We start from the raw sequence: 18,882 nt of genomic DNA, 5'->3' as shown, positions 1-18,882 counted from the left end.
AAGGGGAAATCTTCTAATGGGGAAATTGATAGCGGGGACAACTGCCTCTCAGATTGTCTCCCGCTTCCTGTTTCGTCTTTTGGACAGGAAGTGAAGGAAAATCTCCCCAAATAAATTGAAAATGTAAAAAAAAAACAAACCTCTTTGCCTTAGATACTAGTATACTCCAAAGAACCCAAGGCATTGATTGTCACCACGTCCATCATCCAGCCATTGTTCAGACACAATCCGCTCCATTACTGTGTCATTAGTATTTATTTTATTATAATTAATATACAGAAAGAAAAGGAGAACATTATAGTAATAATCAGTTTTGCACAACATTGTTTTACATTTACTACATAATAAATCAGAGTATTAGATCAGCTGGTTGTAAACAAAGTCTAGTTAGTAAACAAAGCTGCTAATTAATAATTCCATTTCCTTTGCTACACAACAGATTGAGAGGAAAAAGTCATCATATTAATCTCTCAGTCCATGTTTTCTAAATAATTATTTCATTTTTGTTTATGTTCGTATAGAAACAGTTCTAATAAAAAAATGGAAGTCCAATAAAAATTCAAAAATGACCTCAGAGCTATAAAAAGATATAAAAGACCTTATAGATTAACGTAGCTCTGTATTCATTAATATATATATGCCTTGTCACACTGTCAAACCCCAGAGGGCTTTCACACTGGAGCGGTGCGCTGGCAGGACGGTTAAAAAAAGTCCTGCTAGCAGCATCTTTGGAGCGGTGAAGGAGCAGTGTGTATACACCGCTCCCTCACTGCTCCTGCCCATTGAAATCAATGGGGCAGCGCGGCTATACCGCCGGCACAGCGCTGCCACAGTAGCGCTGTGCTGTGGTTTTAACCCTTTGTCGGCCACTAGCAGGGGGGGTAGAAGCACCCCGCTAGCGGCCGAATAGCGCCGCGAAATTGGCGGTAAAGTGCCACTAAAAACAGCTGCGTTTTACCGCCGACGCCGCCCCCGCCCCAGTGTGAAAGGGGTCTTATTATCAGTTGTTCTGTTTTTTTTTTTTTGTATGGGTCAAGAAAAAAGAAAAAAAAATAAGTAGCTGAAGGCATAAACATGCATTTTCCCAGCTGTTTTCTATCTGTTCTCTAATTGGAACCCTTCGGATTGACAATTGTGTCAAAGCTGGCACCTGCTCCTTGAGACTGAATATTACTGAGGATACCAAATTTTTTAACAGTTTCTTCCATCATTTTAATTCTCTCCATGAATCCTCTCTTTCCTTCCCGCTTCTCTTTTTCGATGAGCAGCTGGATGTAATCCACAGCAGACATTGGGGTTGGCTTTAAGGCGATCTCTTTGAGTCGTTTAAGGATCTTGGCCACCTCCTGAATAAGTTTCATGGCCTCTTCCTCTGCCTTCTTGATGTCATCCTTCAATTTTAAGAGAACCTTTTCTGGGGTCAGCGCCATCTTCTCCTCTTTTTCATATTTTTCTTTTACTTCAACATAACTTTTCATTTTTTTGTCAACAAAAGTTTCCCAGTAAGACATTTCTGAAAAATGTGTGCTAGACTTATGTCCACACACATGACAAGTTCCCCTGATATTAAAAACTTCACAAAAATAAACCAGAGAATCAAAATACACGAGGCAATCTCGGTGACATGTAGAGCTGCACTCATGGCAGTTGGTTGAGTTTTCAGTCTCAGAGTCTATCTTTTTTTTTACAGTTTCTGTCACCTCAAATTGAAAATCCTTGTTGCTTTCAATATCCGTCTTGTGTTGATTCAGATTCCTCTCTGTTTCTTTCAGTTCATGCTGTTTAAACATTGCCTCCTCAATTTTTTGGACAAGCCCAACCAAAACTACATCCAAAGTATGTCTTTCTGACAGAACTTTCTTCGTTAAACTTAAATCTTTACTGGCTAATCCAGGCAAAAAGTGTAAAAGAAATTTCTCAATGCTTTCCATTCCCATCTTCCATTGAATTTTATGAACCAGGCAGCCATAGTGGTCCTTTTCATCGGGGTGGTTATTAGCATACAGCATGCTGTTATTGACCTTGAAGTACACAGGTTTTCCATCTTTAGATTTCGCACATGGAACATCAGCCTCCATAATTGCAGAGAGAACGTTCGGTTCCCCGACTTCGGCGAAGGTTGTGAAGAAGAATATATTATCCTTGATGTCATTCCCAAAAATAGACAAAACGTTGTCAAAGATGTACGACTGTGTTGGAGTTAACCGAGCCAAAGTAGACTGAACCACAAAACAGATCGCATCAATTTCCCTGAATTTGCATTTATAAAAAAATTCTCGTATCTTCTGCATGATTTTCTCATCCTGAACTATCCCTCCGGTGTCTCCAAACCCCGGAGTGTCAATGAAGGTTAAAGAGTAAGGGATTTGGAAGAGATCGTCATGGTTGATCTGGTAGATGGTGACACTCGATGTTTGGCTGTGAGCTTGACTCTTCTCACTACTCTGCTCAATTAGCTGAATCCGGTGTTCATCCTTCCAGTCCACACCAAAGATATAGTTGACCATAGTGTTAATCAGGGTTGTTTTACCAGATCCTGTTTCACCAACCATCATGATCACTTTGTTTTTCTTATCGGCCTTTGCTGTTCCATATTCCCATATCTTCTGATTCTTCACACGCTCCATATTCATCTTGTAAATGGTCAGAAATCCAGCCTGATTTTTGCTGCTCAGGTACTTGTTTAGTTTCAGTAGTAGAGCCCTTTTACACTCTTCTACCATAGAAAGAGTGCGTTGAATACCTGCAAAATCAACAAACAAATAATTATTGGCATCCTTTTATAATCACAATAGGAAGTCACCCAATATTGGAAATTCTCCAAGGGTACAACCAGACAGGTTATGGTGAGGTGGACTCAAATGAACAAAAACATCCTCTACCTAATTAATGAGAAACTGTGTTGTCATGGCTATTTGTAGTGATTTTATAGCACTGATATGGAGTTATATTTTTAAGATCATGTGTTGTGTTAAGAAGCTAGGCTTTCCCCATTGATAGGCAAATAAACCAGTCTGATTGGTTTAGGAGCTAAGCAAAGGACAGGATATGATATACAGGAAGTTGGGTGAGGAGTTTAGGACTTTTTGAAACAGGCATGGGGGAGACAAAGAACAGAGTTGGTTTGGAACACAAAGGACGAGGACATGTGCTGGAGACTTTGGAGGAAACCAAAGTTTTGAGTTGGGCTCTGAGAAAAGAACCAAGAAGGACATTACACCTTGATTCCATCTCTAAGTGGAGTAACTGTTTAGTTTACTTATTGCACACATATTGTACATGTGTAGCAAGGTCTCCGGCCTCCTTCAGTCTATTGAGAACCTCCAGGGCCAGAGATAGCTGACATCCTTCTTTATACGGTGGGTTGTAAGGCATAGTGGGTGTAATGCAAGGTAGATTCATTGGGCGCCAAACACTTCTTGTATGCAAAGAGATTTTTATTTCTCTTGAACAGAAGTTTGGGAGAGAGGGTTACATAGTTACATAGTAGGTGAGGTTGAAAAAAGACACAAGTCTATCAAGTCCAACCTATGTGTGTGATTATGTGTCAGTATTACATTGTATATCCCTGTATGTTGTGGTTGTTCAGGTGCCTATCTAATAGTTTTTTTTAAACTATCGATGCCCCCCGCTGAGACCACCACCTGTGGAAGGGAATTCCACGTGCTTGCCGCTCTTACAGTAAAGAACCCTCTACGTAGTTTAAGGTTAAACCTCTTTTCTTCTAATTTTAATGAGTGGCCACGAGTCTTGTTAAACTCCCTTTCGTGAAAATGTTTTATCCCTATTGTGGGGTCACCAGTACGGTATTTATAAATTGAAATCATACCGTTCTAGTTACTAAAATCTTGTATCATCCCCTCCAAGAGCTTGCATACTATTGATGTTGGGCTAACTGGTCTGTAATTCCCAGTGTGGTGGAGATTTTGGGATTTCATATTTATAACAAGGAGCTTCAAGGGAACCATTGCAAGGATTCCCTACTTAAATTACCATGCCCCATTGAATATATATATGTATGTATATGTTTTTACAGGACTTTATATAATTTGTGATATCCTGATGAGATATGGGCTCAGCATTACAGGACTCATTTTTTCCTGTCTCGTGGGAACTATTGAATGTCTTCAGGTGTTAATTGAATTGCTGGTATCCTTTTGTTTTGTAAATAGCCTTTGCAGACGTGGAGGCTTCATCTCATCAGGGGCCGTTGACATGCTAATGTCGGAACTTATTGGGCTGGGGATCAAAGGGGGTTGCTTATTAAATCATAGACCTAGAGACACCGGAAGTTTAAGACCTGACCATGAACATTTAGGAGGCTTCAGGGATAGCCAATCAGGATTCAATGCTACTTTTGAACCAATGAGGTGATCCTGAGTTTTGATTGGTAGGAATGGGTTATTCTAATAACAGAAAAAACCAAAGCCCAGGAATGCTAAATCTCTTCGGCTCATGGTCTAGATGAAGGATGGTCACGTAAGACCTCTCTATACAATGTATCTGTATTATCTCTTATGTCTCTTTTCTTCTCTTTACTTTTTCTGTCTTAGGAGTTGCTTTACCTTGATAGCATGTGTATGTCAATTGTAACCATATCTCCTTTTTGCATTAATCAAAACTGTATTTGTAACATCACTATGATATATTTGGTAATATCCGATTATTCTAATGTTTCTTTTCTATATAAATAAATTAGATCTTTGTATTCTAGCAGCATTATCATTCCTTATTGATTTCATGGGTTATAGCTGCAACTGCATGGGTTGATTCATATAGATAAAAGGTTTTAATAACTTACCGTATATACTCAAGTATAAGCTGACCCGAATATAAGCCGAGGCACCAAATTTTACCACAAAAAACTGGGAAAACTTATTGACTCGAGTATAAGCCTAGGGTGAGAAATGCGCAGCTTCTGTAAGTGGAAAAGAGGGTCAACAATGCCCATTTGCAGCCTTACTGTGCTCATTTGCAGCCATAGGTCCCCTCAACTTCAAACTCGATAGTTAAGGGTTCCTAGATGCCCCCTATATGCAGCCAAAATTTGGGGTCTCTGGACCCAAAGGGTCCCGAAATGACATTGCTGCAGATGGACACAGTTGACCGACTTTGGGGCCCCGTATCTCGGGGCCACTTGGTGCCAGGAACCCCAAATGGTGTGCAAACCCAGTGGAACTAGCACTACAACATATCCAAAGCTGGGGTTTCTAGCACCAAGTGGCCCCGAGATACGGGGCCCCAAAATCGGTTCGGAAAATGTCAAGCACTTTTCTGCAGCAGAGAATTACATTTTCTGAACCGAATTTGGGGCCCTGTATCTTGGGGGCACTTGGTGCTAGGAACCCCAGCTTTGGATATGTTCTCGTGCTAGGTCCACTGGCTTTGCACACCAACTTTGGGGTTCCTAGCACCAAGTGAACCCGAGATACGGGGCCCAAAATTCGGTGCAGAAAATGTCATTCTCTGCTGCAGAAAAGTGCTTGACTCGAGTATAAGCCGAGGGGGGCACTTTCAGCACAAAAAAATGTGCTGAAAAACTCGGCTTATACTCGAGTATATACGGTATGTTATGTATCATTAAACATGTAAGTGAGGTAGGTAAACTTAGCCTTGTCAGATGGTGCCCCTTGTGTGAGGAAGTTTAACATTTGGCTAAATGTGATTTCTTGTATGGAAGACAGAGCTGGTTTATACCTAACCCCAGAAACGCTAAGCATTTTTTTTCTTATGTCTTTTGTGTTCGCCTGTCTCCCGTCTGAATACCCAGACTTAAAAAACTTCTCAGAACTTTCCCTGCAGTCGTTTAGTGATATGCACAGTGTTATTTATTTCTAATATCTTGTTATATTAATATAAGATTTTTCTTTCTGCAGAACCGCAGCCTATCATATCCCCTGAGGAAGCCAATGTTTTGGCGAAACTAGTAGGGATAATTCAACTATTTCCAACAATTGGTTGTATTCATCTGCCTATGCTCCATTTTGTACTTTGTACCCTGTATGAATTGTATTTTTAAACTTTTGTAATAAATTTAATTCATTCTATCATTTGTACTGTTGCATTCTTGACACCGTAATAATCCCATATACTTAGCTCTCCAACCAACTATATGGTTAGGAAGCAGGGTGCCTGGTCCACTCTGGGAGTGGCAGACAGAAGAGATGTACTGTGTGCACTGTTGGAGGATGTATGCTGTGTATGCTATAGGAGGATGTATGCTGTGTATACTATTGGAGGATGTATGCTATTGGAGGATGTATGCTGTGTGTTCTATTGGGGGGGCGTGTCTGGTAGATATCATCAGACTCAGAGATCGAATTTTTTTTATTTAAAAAAACAAATGTCTTCCTTAAAAAAAAAAGTGTTGTTTTTGGGAGCGTTCGTTCGATTTTCTAACCTTTAGTGGGGTCGAGTCGACATTTATTTTCAACTGCAGTGATGGGAAGATTTGGAGATAATAGGGAACTTCTTGGTCAAAGGAATTTTTCGGGCAGTGTGTGTGGTTTTCGTTCAGAAATTACATTGATTCTAAAAACAGAATGTTAAAAAACAAGTTCAAGTTTCAAACATTCTTTCATTCAGCGAATGCACAAGGATTTTTCGTCTGAGTATTCTCGTCTGGGGGTTGATCCGTGTGGCCAGCATGGGGCTCGGTGCACGCCTATGCAGTTTGCTTTTTGATTTTTGCGCACATGAATTTTCTGCGATTTGCGTTTGTGTTTTGGCTAGTTTGTTGGTCAGATTGGAGGACGTGGGTTTGCTGCAGTGGCGCATTGCATGCTTTTCTGCAGCTTCTCCATTGAAGTGTATTGAACAGAAGAGGTGACGTTTTGCGTTGAAGAGGGAGTCCCTGACCCTTTCCAAATATGCTGCGGCTGGGGGGGCATGGATGGGAACGTGTCTCATGGGAGGCCATGTGGATGAACTGTGGTGCGTTTCTGCAAAGGGTTTCTGAGAGGGCACATGGATGTGGACCAGGTCTAAGACGTTTATTGACATAATGGGATTGAGAAGGCTAGGGTTGGCCCTTTGTAGTACGGGGAGGAGCGGATAGTCACTACTGTAAGGGGTTCATTTTTTTTTACTGTAAAACTGTGACAGTAATATTTACAGTGGCAATTGTTTGCTCTTTTTGTACTATAAAGGGCTCATTTTAGTTTTTTTAAACCCCATTGTGTTGCTAGCCGATTGACCGATTGTGAAAGTAGTAGATGATTGATTTCGTGGTCGATTGGTTGTAGATTAGTCGGTTAGCTGTTTCAGCCCTAGTATGAATCTGTCTTTCTGTGTAAACTACTAACTGGGGATTGTAAGATTTGTAATTAGATCTGTAAACACTGGCTATATTGTAACTGCTACAAATCATATTGCAATTAGGTGTGCATCAATTAACTGCCTCCTGTACTACAAGCACTCATCAGGGTCCTGATTATCCAAGTTTGTGCTAATCATTCTTGGGATAACAGAAGTAATAGCCCTTCGTTAAGCATTTCTTTTAGAATACTTCAGAAAAGTCCACGGGGGGGGGGGGGGGGGGGGTTGAACTATTGAGTTTGGGAAATCTCCAGGCTAATTTTGTTTGAAGGACTATAGTCAGGACAGGGAATTGTTCTGACAAGTAGTGAAAAAAAAGGGCAGCAACAGTGACAGGGGCGGTCAACCCAATTCTTGGCCAGAGAGTAGCTACCTCTGGAGTAAAGGCAACCTGTAAAAAAGTTGGGGAATCAGTTCAAGGTCCATTGTAAATATGGGCCTTGGGTGGTATCTTCCAAGATTGGTATCACTGGATTGGAAAGAGGTATTCTAAAAGAGGTACTTTTGAGCCAAAAGCTTGGGAACAACTGAAAGAAATACTTGGAGTGCATGGATGGTAGAATAAAAAACACACCAAATAATGCAGAGGAGTAGGGACAAGCAGGGGCAGCCACTAGACCAACATCCCCAGAGTAGTGACAGTGATGAACAGGGGGACCATGACAAATTGTCAGGATTGGGGCCTTATACAATTTCCCAGTCCTTGTTGGCAAGATACTCAGAAGCTGATAGGAATTGTCATCTATCAGCAGATGACAAAAAGGGGAAGCCACAACTTGCTGCCAAGTTTAACACCCCATTTAAAATCCTGAATGAATCATGCATATATTCTCTTTTGTTATCCAAGTCTGCTCTAATCATTCTTGAGATAACAAAGTAATAAGCCCTACTTTAAGCAATGGCGTCACTAGGGGGGCCAGAAGGGGCCCTGACCCCCCAACATTATGCTGTGCCCCACCATGTGCCCCCCACCCCCAATTAAAACATTTTTTATTTTTTTTATTTTTTTTACAAAAAGGCAATGTCTGAGAGGGAGAGCGTCCCCAGTCAGCTCCTGCGGGTGATTCCTCCCCCTCCCTCTGCTCGCTGACACTGCATAATGCGAGCGCTCACACAACCACGGCCTCCCGATCTGCTCCTTCCCCTGCATCCTCATTGGCAGGGAGAAGAGCGAGTTGCAGGAAGGACTCCACCAGGACTCTCAGTTACTGAAAAAAACAGACTGATTTCTCCCGTCCTTAGAACAGGAGAACCAGCATCTTTTGGAAAATTCCAAGATTCCAAGAGATGCCAGACCAGCGCTGTCAATAGAAGGGGCAGGACAGCAAGAGGAGGCTGGGGAACCCCATAGTGGCAGAACACCAGGGCCCGGTGGCAAGACAACCTTTGCAACCCTGATAGTTCTCCCACTGCTTTGGACCCTTATATTTTCTTGGTATGCTGGTGACATATATCTCTTGTTTTCTGCCACCCTGGGGGGGCCCAATACAGTAGGAAGGGAGCTCACTGCAGAAAATGTGAAAGGGCCCGTTGTGGGATCGTAGTAAAGGGCCCCCCCCCAGGGTGGCAGAAAACAAGAGATATATGTGACCAGCACCCCCCTACCTTTGTCCCTGTTCCCCCATGTGCCCCCCCCTAAATATGAAAGCTGGAGACGCCACTGACTTTAAGCCATTTTTTTTAGAATACTTTGAAAAGTCCACGGGGGAGATTGAACTATTATAATTTTGGAAATCTCCAGGCTAATTTTTTGAAGGAGTATAGTCAGGACAGGGAAAATATTGTTCTGACAAGTAGTGAAAAAAAAAAGCAGCAACGGTGACACGTTCCATTGGGTCGCTACCTCTGGAAGATCAACCTATAAAAAGGTTGGGAAATCAGGACAGGATCCAAGCGTCCGTAAGGATGGGTTAAATATGAGCCCTAGGATATTCGTGATTGGGAATGTTGGACGGGGAAGAGTTTTTCTAAGAAAGGTTAAACTTAAAGTATGGGAAGATCTGTATCGTGCTCATCACACAAAGATGCTATCTTGACTTCAGGTGCCCAATCAGATAGGGGAGATAATAGAGCAACTTATTTGGGTATGTCTGAATTCAGGGGGACATCCTCCACACCTAAGGTATGTACCAACAATGTTCCATCCCTGGTGTTTCTGCAAGAATAAATCCCTGGAAGGTAAGAGTTTTTGTTTTAAAAAAATTGCCCCCATATCTTATAAACAGCCAGCTACTAATCCAGTTGTAGCCACTGAACATTCTCAGTCGTCTAAAACAAAGCCGTTTGTTCCAAAATCCTGAGAATGCATCCATACAGGCTGAGAAGGGGCTAATGAAATGGGATGGATTTCTGAAAGAACTTCAACCTTACCAAACAGATGTTACGGGTTTAAGAAGAAGTCCAGGTCATTATAGAAAACATGCCCAGATCTGCTAAAGTACTACTATGCTGCACAGCTGGCACATATTACTAGATTCCACAGCTTACAACCCCATCCAATTTGGATGCAGATAGAGGCCGAAGCCTGTAAGTCACACCCAATTTCCTCCATCCTTTAGTTATCTCCTAAGCAAAGACCCCCGATTCCATGTCCCGCACTTTCTATCTCTTTGAGCATTTGGGACAGACTACTTAAATCTCACAAGCTCCAATCCTTACACGTTGCATTAGCTCCACTATTGGGAAACGCGAACTTCACCCCGGGCCTCACCCCTAGAATGTTTGAATGGTGGACGAACAAGGGGTTACTGAGAATAATGGATATATGTGATCATAGGAGTATCTTAATGAGAAAAGCACTAGAAGATAAACATCAGCTACCGACCTCAGAAGTCTTTAGATACACACAGAAAGCGCATTTTCTAAATAACTATATCAAGACATTCAGACATAGCTACGATGACCCCGATGGAACACTTATGTGTACAGTACGATAAGATCAGAGGGCATATCTCAGAAATACACACAATCCTATCGAATTGTACTGAAAAATTAGAATATATGAAGAGATGGGAGGCTGACCTCCAGGAGAGCATTGAGCTGGACGAGTGGTACAAAATAGCCCAGGGGGCCACAAAATCCATCATAAATACTTCATTAATAGAAGCAAATTTCAAAGTCCTAATGAGATGGTACATGGTCCTGGCAAGACTGGCGACCTTTAAACCTGAGGCATCCCCTCAATGTTTTCCTGGTTCCTCCGGACTGTACCCTTTCCAATGCACCAAGTACTGTACGCACCCACGGAACCTACAGGATAGGGATGAGCCGAACACCCCCCTGTTCGGTTCGCACCAGAACATGCGAACAGGAAAAAAGTTTGCTCGAACACGCGAACACCGTTAAAGTCTATGGGACACGAACATGAATAATCAAAAGTGCTAATTTTAAAGGCTTATATGCAAGTTATTGTCATAAAAAGTGTTTGGGGACCTGGGTCCTGCCCCAGGGGAAATGGATCAATGCAAAAAAAAGTTTTAAAAACGGCCGTTTTTTTAGGAGCAGTGATTTTAATAATGCTTAAAGTCAAACAATAAAAGTGTAATATCCCTTTAAATTTCGTACCTGGGGGGTGTCTATAGTATGCCTGTAAAGGGGCGCATGTTTCCCGTGTTTAGAACAGCCTGACAGCAAAATGACATTTCAAAGGAAAAAAAGCCATTTAAAACTACCCGCGGCTATTGCATTGCCGACAATACACATAGAAGTTCATTGATAAAAACGGCATGGGAATTCCCCACAGGGAAACCCCGAACCAAAATTAAAAAAAAAAAAATGAAGTGGGAGTCCCCCTAAATTCCATACCAGGCCCTTCAGGTCTGGTATGGATATTAAGGGGAACCCCGGGCAAAATTAAAAAAAAAAAAATGACGTGGGGTTCCCCCTAAATTCCATACCAGACCCTTCAGGTCTGGTATGGACTTTAAGGGGAACCCCGCGTCATTTTTTTAAGGGGAACCCCTGCTCCTGAAAAAACGGCCATTTTTAAAACTTTTTTTTGCATTGATCCATGTCCCCTGAGGCAGGACCCAGGTCCCCAAACACTTTTTATGACAATAACTTGCATATAAGCCTTTAAAATTAGCACTTTTGATTTCTCCCATAGACTTTTAAAGGGTGTTCCGCGGCATTCGAATTTGCCGCGAACACCCCAAATTGTTCGGTGTTCGGCGAACTTGCGAACAGCCAATGTTCGAGTCGAACATGAGTTCGACTCGAACTCGAAGCTCATCCCTACTACAGGAGTCAACAATGGACTGTACTTCATACTCCTCATGGTTCTCAAACTGTACAGGGTGAGGACAAGGTACCGAGGTGGTAAAGCTGTTGCACACTAAAGGTTTTAATAAGAAGGAGACATGAAATACATTCAAAATATGCATATTACAAGGAAGGTCTAATGCGTAAGCCACTGGGTTAATATTGCGAAGAATACAGAATAAACTGAGGTGCGAACTTCATTGAGGGAACATGAAGTCTGAGATTGCCAGACCCTGTCCCAAACCTGGTAGAAAGGCGCAGGCAGGCATCTGCGGTAAGCATGGAGTCTGTACCTATCATTAGCATGTCGCAGAGCCTCCTGGACTTGTACCCAAGTGGAACGAAGACCACGGAGATGCTCCTCTAATGCAGGAATATTCTGCGGAACAAACGAGTCAGGCAACATGGAAGGTTGGTAACCATAATTCGCCATAATCGGGAATCAGAATTCAAGGCACTGTTGTGAGCAAACTCTGCCCATGGTAATAGGTGTGACCAGTTGTTATGATGGTCAGAAATATAGCAAGTAGGAATTGCTCCAAGGACTGATTGGCTCGTTCTGCGGCCCCATTAGACTGCGGGTGATACGCAGAGGAGAAAGCAAGCTGAATCCCCAACTGTGCACAAAAGGCTCGCCAGAACCGGGACACAAACTGACTACCCCTGTCTGAGACAATCACCTTGGGTATTAGGGGATTGGCGCTGTTCACTGATAGAGAATGATAATGAATAAATCAATAAACTATACAAACTGCTAACAAAAGGAAAACATAACCCCTCAATGTTGGGTGGATAAAACGTGTAACACAATGTAAATAATTGTTAAAAAATGGATATATGTGCTAAGAATGGTCAAAGGATGTGCAGAATACCTAAGTTGCAAAAGTTGTTATCACAAAATAAAATTGGTAAATAAAACACCAAGCATTAACAAAGGTGAATGATCAATCAGGTGTATATAAAAAAAAAAAAAAAAAAATGTATGTGTGCAATGAAAGATATGAGTGGATATACCTAAAAAAGAGGGCAAAACACCGTGTTGCCCACTGGAAATAAATATGTGTACTGGTAAAGCTGAATCGTGTTGGAAAATGTATATGTGAAAAAATGTAAGAATATATATAAAAAATGTGGAAATATGTATAATAATCGGCATGTGATGTGCAGACAATCTAAGTGCACAAAAAACAAAAAGGTGAAAAAACCAAAAAGAAAATGAGAGTCCAAGCAACCAGATCAATTATTAAAAAATATATAAAAAGTTATTATATCCGTGAATAAAAAACAGTTCTTATGCAGCCAGCTGATATATCTTCAAAGGTTGTGGATAGGTCTGTCCCAATGAGTATATGTTGTCCCGTGTGGAGTCCCCTCTAGTGCCCCCACTCACCAGAGTGCCCAACCCCTGCAGGGGTAATGAGCATGTAGATGATCCGATGATCCAAGCGGTTGGTGTCCCCTTCACCACCTAATTTCCACCTGTGTCACCCGATCACTTTCAAAAGGCATCTGTGTGCTGGTAAGCTTCAATCTTTCTCTTCCTTATGGAATGGGGAATAGGGATCTTCATACACCCATGCCACACCTAATGTCACAATGTGTTCAGAGTAAATCCCATGGTGGTTCCGAATCCAACGACCCCAAGAGGGGCAAAACAGCATAGGGTATCTCGATCACGGTCAGCTCTCCACCACGATCATGTAGGGCATGATGCCCTACATGATCGTGGTGGAGAGCTGACCGTGATCGAGATACCCTATGCTGTTTTGCCCCTCTTGGGGTCGTTGGATTCGGAACCACCATGGGATTTACTCTGAACACATTGTGACATTAGGTGTGGCATGGGTGTATGAAGATCCCTATTCCCCATTCCATAAGGAAGAGAAAGATTGAAGCTTACCAGCACACAGATGCCTTTTGAAAGTGATCGGGTGACACAGGTGGAAATTAGGTGGTGAAGGGGACACCAACCGCTTGGATCATCGGATCATCTACATGCTCATTACCCCTGCAGGGGTTGGGCACTCTGGTGAGTGGGGGCACTAGAGGGGACTCCACACGGGACAACATATACTCATTGGGACAGACCTATCAACAACCTTTGAAGATATATCAGCTGGCTGCATAAGAACTGTTTTTTATTCACGGATATAATAACTTTTTATATATTTTTTAATAATTGATCTGGTTGCTTGGACTCTCATTTTCTTTTTGGTTTTTTCACCTTTTTGTTTTTTGTGCACTTAGATTGTCTGCACATCACATGCCGATTATTATACATATTTCCACATTTTTTATATATATTCTTACATTTTTTCACATATACATTTTCCAACACGATTCAGCTTTACCAGTACACATATTTATTTCCAGTGGGCAACACGGTGTTTTGCCCTCTTTTTTAGGTATATCCACTCATATCTTTCATTGCACACATACATTTTTTTTTTTTTTTTTTTTATATACACCTGATTGATCATTCACCTTTGTTAATGCTTGGTGTTTTATTTACCAATTTTATTTTGTGATAACAACTTTTGCAACTTAGGTATTCTGCACATCCTTTGACCATTCTTAGCACATATATCCATTTTTTAACAATTATTTACATTGTGTTACACGTTTTATCCACCCAACATTGAGGGGTTATGTTTTCCTTTTGTTAGCAGTTTGTATAGTTTATTGATTTATTCATTATCATTCTCTATCAGTGAACAGCGCCAATCCCCTATTTCTTTAGACTACACTATTATTGGATTGCACCATTGGTGCTTTCTCTTTTAGGGGGGCTGCAGTTCGGTTATAAGCCCGTCCTAAGCGCAGAACACCATTATATACAATCACCTTGGGTAGCCCATGTAAGCGAAAGATCTCCTGAGCAAAAATGGAAGCCAGTTCCTTAGAAGTGGGCAACTTCTTAAGTGGAATACAATGACACATCTTTAAGAACCGGTCAACCACCATAAGGATAACTGTGTTGCCCTGGGAGTTCGGTAACTCCACAATGAAATCCATAGACAAGTGGTTCCAGGGCCTCTCTCCATTGGGTATGTGTTGTAGGAGGCCCACTGGAAGGTGTCCTGTAGTCTTACTCTGAGCACACACGGAACAGGCAGCTAAAAAGGCGGTTACATCAGTGCGTAGACTAGGCCACCAGAATTGTTGGGAAATGGCCCAAACGAGTTGATTCCTCCCAGGGTGGCCAGCAGCCTTGGGAGAATGGTAAGTCTGGAGCACGGCAGTACGGAGACTCAACAAAGCAACGGTCACAAGGTTTCTCAGGCGGAGCATGGACCTGAGCAGCAAGAATTTTGTCACCCAAAGGAGAAGTAAGACTGGTGCAAACCATAGCCAGAATACGATCAGGAGCAATCACAGGAACCGGAACCGACTCCAACTTGGAAATGGAGGAAAATTGTCGTGACAAGGCATCAGCCCTTACATTCTTAGTACCGGGTAAGAATGAGACAATGTAATTGAAACTTGACAAGAAAAGAGCCCATCGCGCCCTTCTGGGAGAGAGGCTTTTAGCCTCAGAGAAGAATGTGAGGTTCTTATGGTCAGTATGAATGAGAAACGGCACAGTGGTACCTTCGAGATGTCTCCATTCTTTAAGGCTAAAATGATCTCCAACAGCTCTCTTTCACCAATCTCTTTATTGCGCTCCAGAGGTGACAATTTCTTGGAAAAGTAGCCACAAGGATGCATAGCGCTCTCAGAGGTGGGCCGTTGAGACAGAAGGGCACCAACCCCAGTCTCAGAAGCATCAACCTCAAGGATAAAAGGCAACATAGGATCAGGATGTGCCAACACAGGAGAAGAAACAAAGGCAGCATTGAGACTCTCAAAGGCCTTAATGGACTCCGGAGACCAACTCTGTGGGTTACCGTCCTTTCTGGTCATATCAGTCAGGGGCTTGACCAGAGATGAGAAGTTACGAAAAAACTTCAGATAATAGTTGGCAAAGCCCAGGAAATGCTGCAGAGGACGTAAGCCCACGGGTCGGGGCCACTGTAGGACTGACAAAAGTTTCTCTGGGTCCATCAAAAAACCAGCAGTGGAAACGACATAGCCCAGTAATTTAACCTGTTCACGATGGAACTCGCACTTCTCCAGTTTACAATAGAGATTGTTCTCTCTTAGTTACTGAAGCACACGACAGACATCTGTGTGGTAGCTCTCCAGGGACTTGGAAAATATGAGGATATCATTGAGATAAACCACCACCCATAACTGCAACAAATCTCGGAGGACATTGTTAATAAATTCCTGGAAAACTGGCGGGGCGTTACAAAGGGGTAGTCGGCAACAGTTCTCGTACTCTGTTCAATGGACATGAGGCACTTGGCAGCAGAAGCGGAGCGTGTGGGAACGTCAAATACCCTTTTAAACAATGCCACAAACTCAGGGTAGCTCAAGACAACAGGTTTTTGCGTCTCCCATAGAGGGTTTGCCCAAGCCAAGGCTCTCCCAGAAAACAAAGATATCATGAAACCTACTTTGCGTCTGTCCGTGGGAAATGCCTGGGGCAGCATCTCAAAGTATATCTCAACCTGGTTGAGAAAACCTCTGCATTGGACTGGATCGCCCCCAAATCGCTGGGGAAGTGGAGCGGAACCAGACATACCTCTTATAGAGGTAATACTCGAGGCGGGTGCCTGCACAGAGACTGGAGCAGCAGCAGGGTCGGCCTGCAACATAAGTTGTATTGGGGCGGCCACAGTGGGAGATTCCAGGTGAGCCGTGCGACTCAGGAGCATTTGTAACGCCATGGCAAACTGATCCATGTGGTGATCCAGTTCATCCAATCTGGAAAAAAATATTACCAACAAGTGGATTGACTGCATCTTCTGAATTCGCCTACTGTCAGAAACCATGAAATCAGGCTGAGAAGTACAGTTAAATCACACTTGTTTAATAATAAAAGTAAAAAGAACAAACGTAGTCAAAACATAGCCAAAGTACAGTAATCGGAACAGAAAGTCAGCCAAGCCAGAAGTCAGGGATCAAAGTAGTGGAACAACAAGCAGGATCCGGAGCCAGAAGGGATGTCAGAAAAGCCAGTCTTTAAACAGGAACGCAGATGTTTCTTGTGATGTTGACCAAGGTGAAGGCAGAGCTCCTCTGGACGGCTTAAGTGGGCAGAGCTGACAAGCAGGATATCAACAACAGCTGAGTAACTGTGGAGAGAGATAGGAGCTGGCAATCAGCCGACAGCTGAGCGGCCAGCTCAGAGAAGCAAGGGCTGAGCCCAGCCCTGACATACAGTATATGTAGCCGTCCTCTTGTTCTAGTGTACATGATCTTTAGCTCTAACAGGACACCTCCAATAATTGATTGCTCCTCTAATACTAGATACAGCCCTAGTGTACCCCTACAAACAACCATTGTTTTGAGGCATATTTTGCTACATGATGTGCTGCTGGTCCTTGCTCTACTTCATGAGATACATGTAAGTGACCCGTTTTTTTCATCTGGGGAGATAGGCCACAATTGATATATACTGTTCTGCATGATGTATATTTTATATATTATGTAATTAATTATTGTGAATTTTGTTTCATAGATAGGTCTAGTTTCTTTGTGGTGAATGAATTGAGGTCCTGAGGAAGCTGTATGTGAAACACGTCAACCTCCTGGCCATCTTTACAAAGAAACAATATGTGGAGTATATATGTATTAGCCTACCTCTAACAATCACATAATGTTTTTTTAAGAGCATTTGCTCTATACCTTTTTTATATGTAATTGTTTTGTAATAAAATACCTTTTATGTGAATTTAATGTGGTTTAATCCTCCTCTGGTACCTTTAAGTCCGTAAGCTTTGGCTGTTTGTTTTTTTTACTCTATCTGTATTGGATGAGGTACCAATGCATAAGCCCGTTCTCCATAATATATTTACACTTCATCCAAGACAGGGTCTCAAGGTTTTAAAGGAAGCTAAGGTACTCACAAACAATGCAGGTAAAAATCTCATGTGAATCCATATATCACTGAGAATGTTTCCAAACAGCAAGATGGCCGACTACCAAACGTGGCGACATCATGTGACCAAACTCTATTTCGACGCGTTTCGTCATACACAGACATAATCAGGGGCTTCACCTGAATTTGCTGCCATATGTGTGACAAACCCATCATAGAGGCTCTAGAACCTTTGAGGGCATGCAGCTTTGCAAGTCTACCACATGACAAAATGCGGGTCTGCATTTGGGGCACTATTAACAATTAATGGCACCACAAGTGCTATGCGCATTTGCAGTGCATTTCTGAACACGTGTTACCTGTACATTTTCTCATACATTCAGGAAATATCAAATGCGAATGCGGCTTAAAGGCTCTTTCACATGGGCAGCTGAGTAGAATGAAGAGAACCCGCTCCAGGTGTCTGTTTCCTGATGATCTCTCCCCTCTCCAGGCGTAGGTGCGGCTCAGTATGCAACCATATGCAAGAACTGAACAAAAAGATGCGAATGGCCGCACTCCAACGAACAACGATTCTTTATTGTAATGATAAATCCATATAGCAAGGATAAAACCAGGATTCACAATATACAGCACAACATAAACAGGTGTTGTTAACCCCCATAGCAAAGAAACTAAATGTATGCAGGCCAAAAATTTCAGCCACAAACATGTCCGTGATTACAATCCATTTGGTGTAGGTATGCAGTCTACTGCCTACGGACATCCAAAACACCTTTCAGATGTACATGTTATAACAAGAGCACTGGAAGGAATAAGAAAAAGAGAAATTGAAGAGAGCTAATAAACATAATATTTCCAATAACTACCATCAAAAACACACATATATATATATATACAGTATATATATATATATATATATATATATATATATATATATATATATATATATATATATATATATATATATATATATATATATATATATATATATATATATATATATATATAGACGTGTATATATATATATATTCCATACCAGGCCTGAAGGGCCTGGTATGGAATTTAGGGGGACCCCCACGCCATTTTTTAAAAAAATTTTGGAGCGGGGTTCCCCTTAATATCCATACCAGACCTGAAGGGCCTGGTATGGAATTTAGGGGGACCCCCACGCATTTTTTTTTTTGGTTCAGGGTTCCCCTGTGGGGAAATCCCACGCCGTTTTTATCAATGACCGACAATTCATTAATAGCCGCGAGTAGTTTTAAATGACTTTTTTTCCTTTTGAAATGTCATTTTGCTTTCAGACTGTTCTAAACACGGGAAACATGCGCCCCTTTACAGGCATACTATAGACACCCCCCAGGTACGAAATTTAA

The 18,882-nt window shown here is 42.0% G+C and overlaps 1 protein-coding gene across 1 annotated transcript in view; it reads right to left on the bottom strand.

Moving 5' to 3' along the window:
- Positions 1-240: 240 nt before the first annotated feature.
- LOC141146195 (uncharacterized) overlaps positions 241-18,882 on the bottom strand; it is a 43,393-nt gene continuing 24,751 nt past the window's right edge. Inside the window, exon 2 of the mRNA XM_073632924.1 lies at positions 241-2,743. Within this exon, the coding sequence (XP_073489025.1) occupies positions 1,107-2,743 (1,637 nt within the window). The 3' untranslated portion in view covers positions 241-1,106. The remainder of the gene's footprint in view (positions 2,744-18,882) is intronic.

Source organism: Aquarana catesbeiana, linkage group LG05 (assembly GCF_042186555.1).
Source record: "Aquarana catesbeiana isolate 2022-GZ linkage group LG05, ASM4218655v1, whole genome shotgun sequence".
Classification (NCBI taxonomy): domain Eukaryota; kingdom Metazoa; phylum Chordata; class Amphibia; order Anura; family Ranidae; genus Aquarana; species Aquarana catesbeiana.
This window is presented reverse-complemented; position numbering and strand designations above follow the sequence as displayed.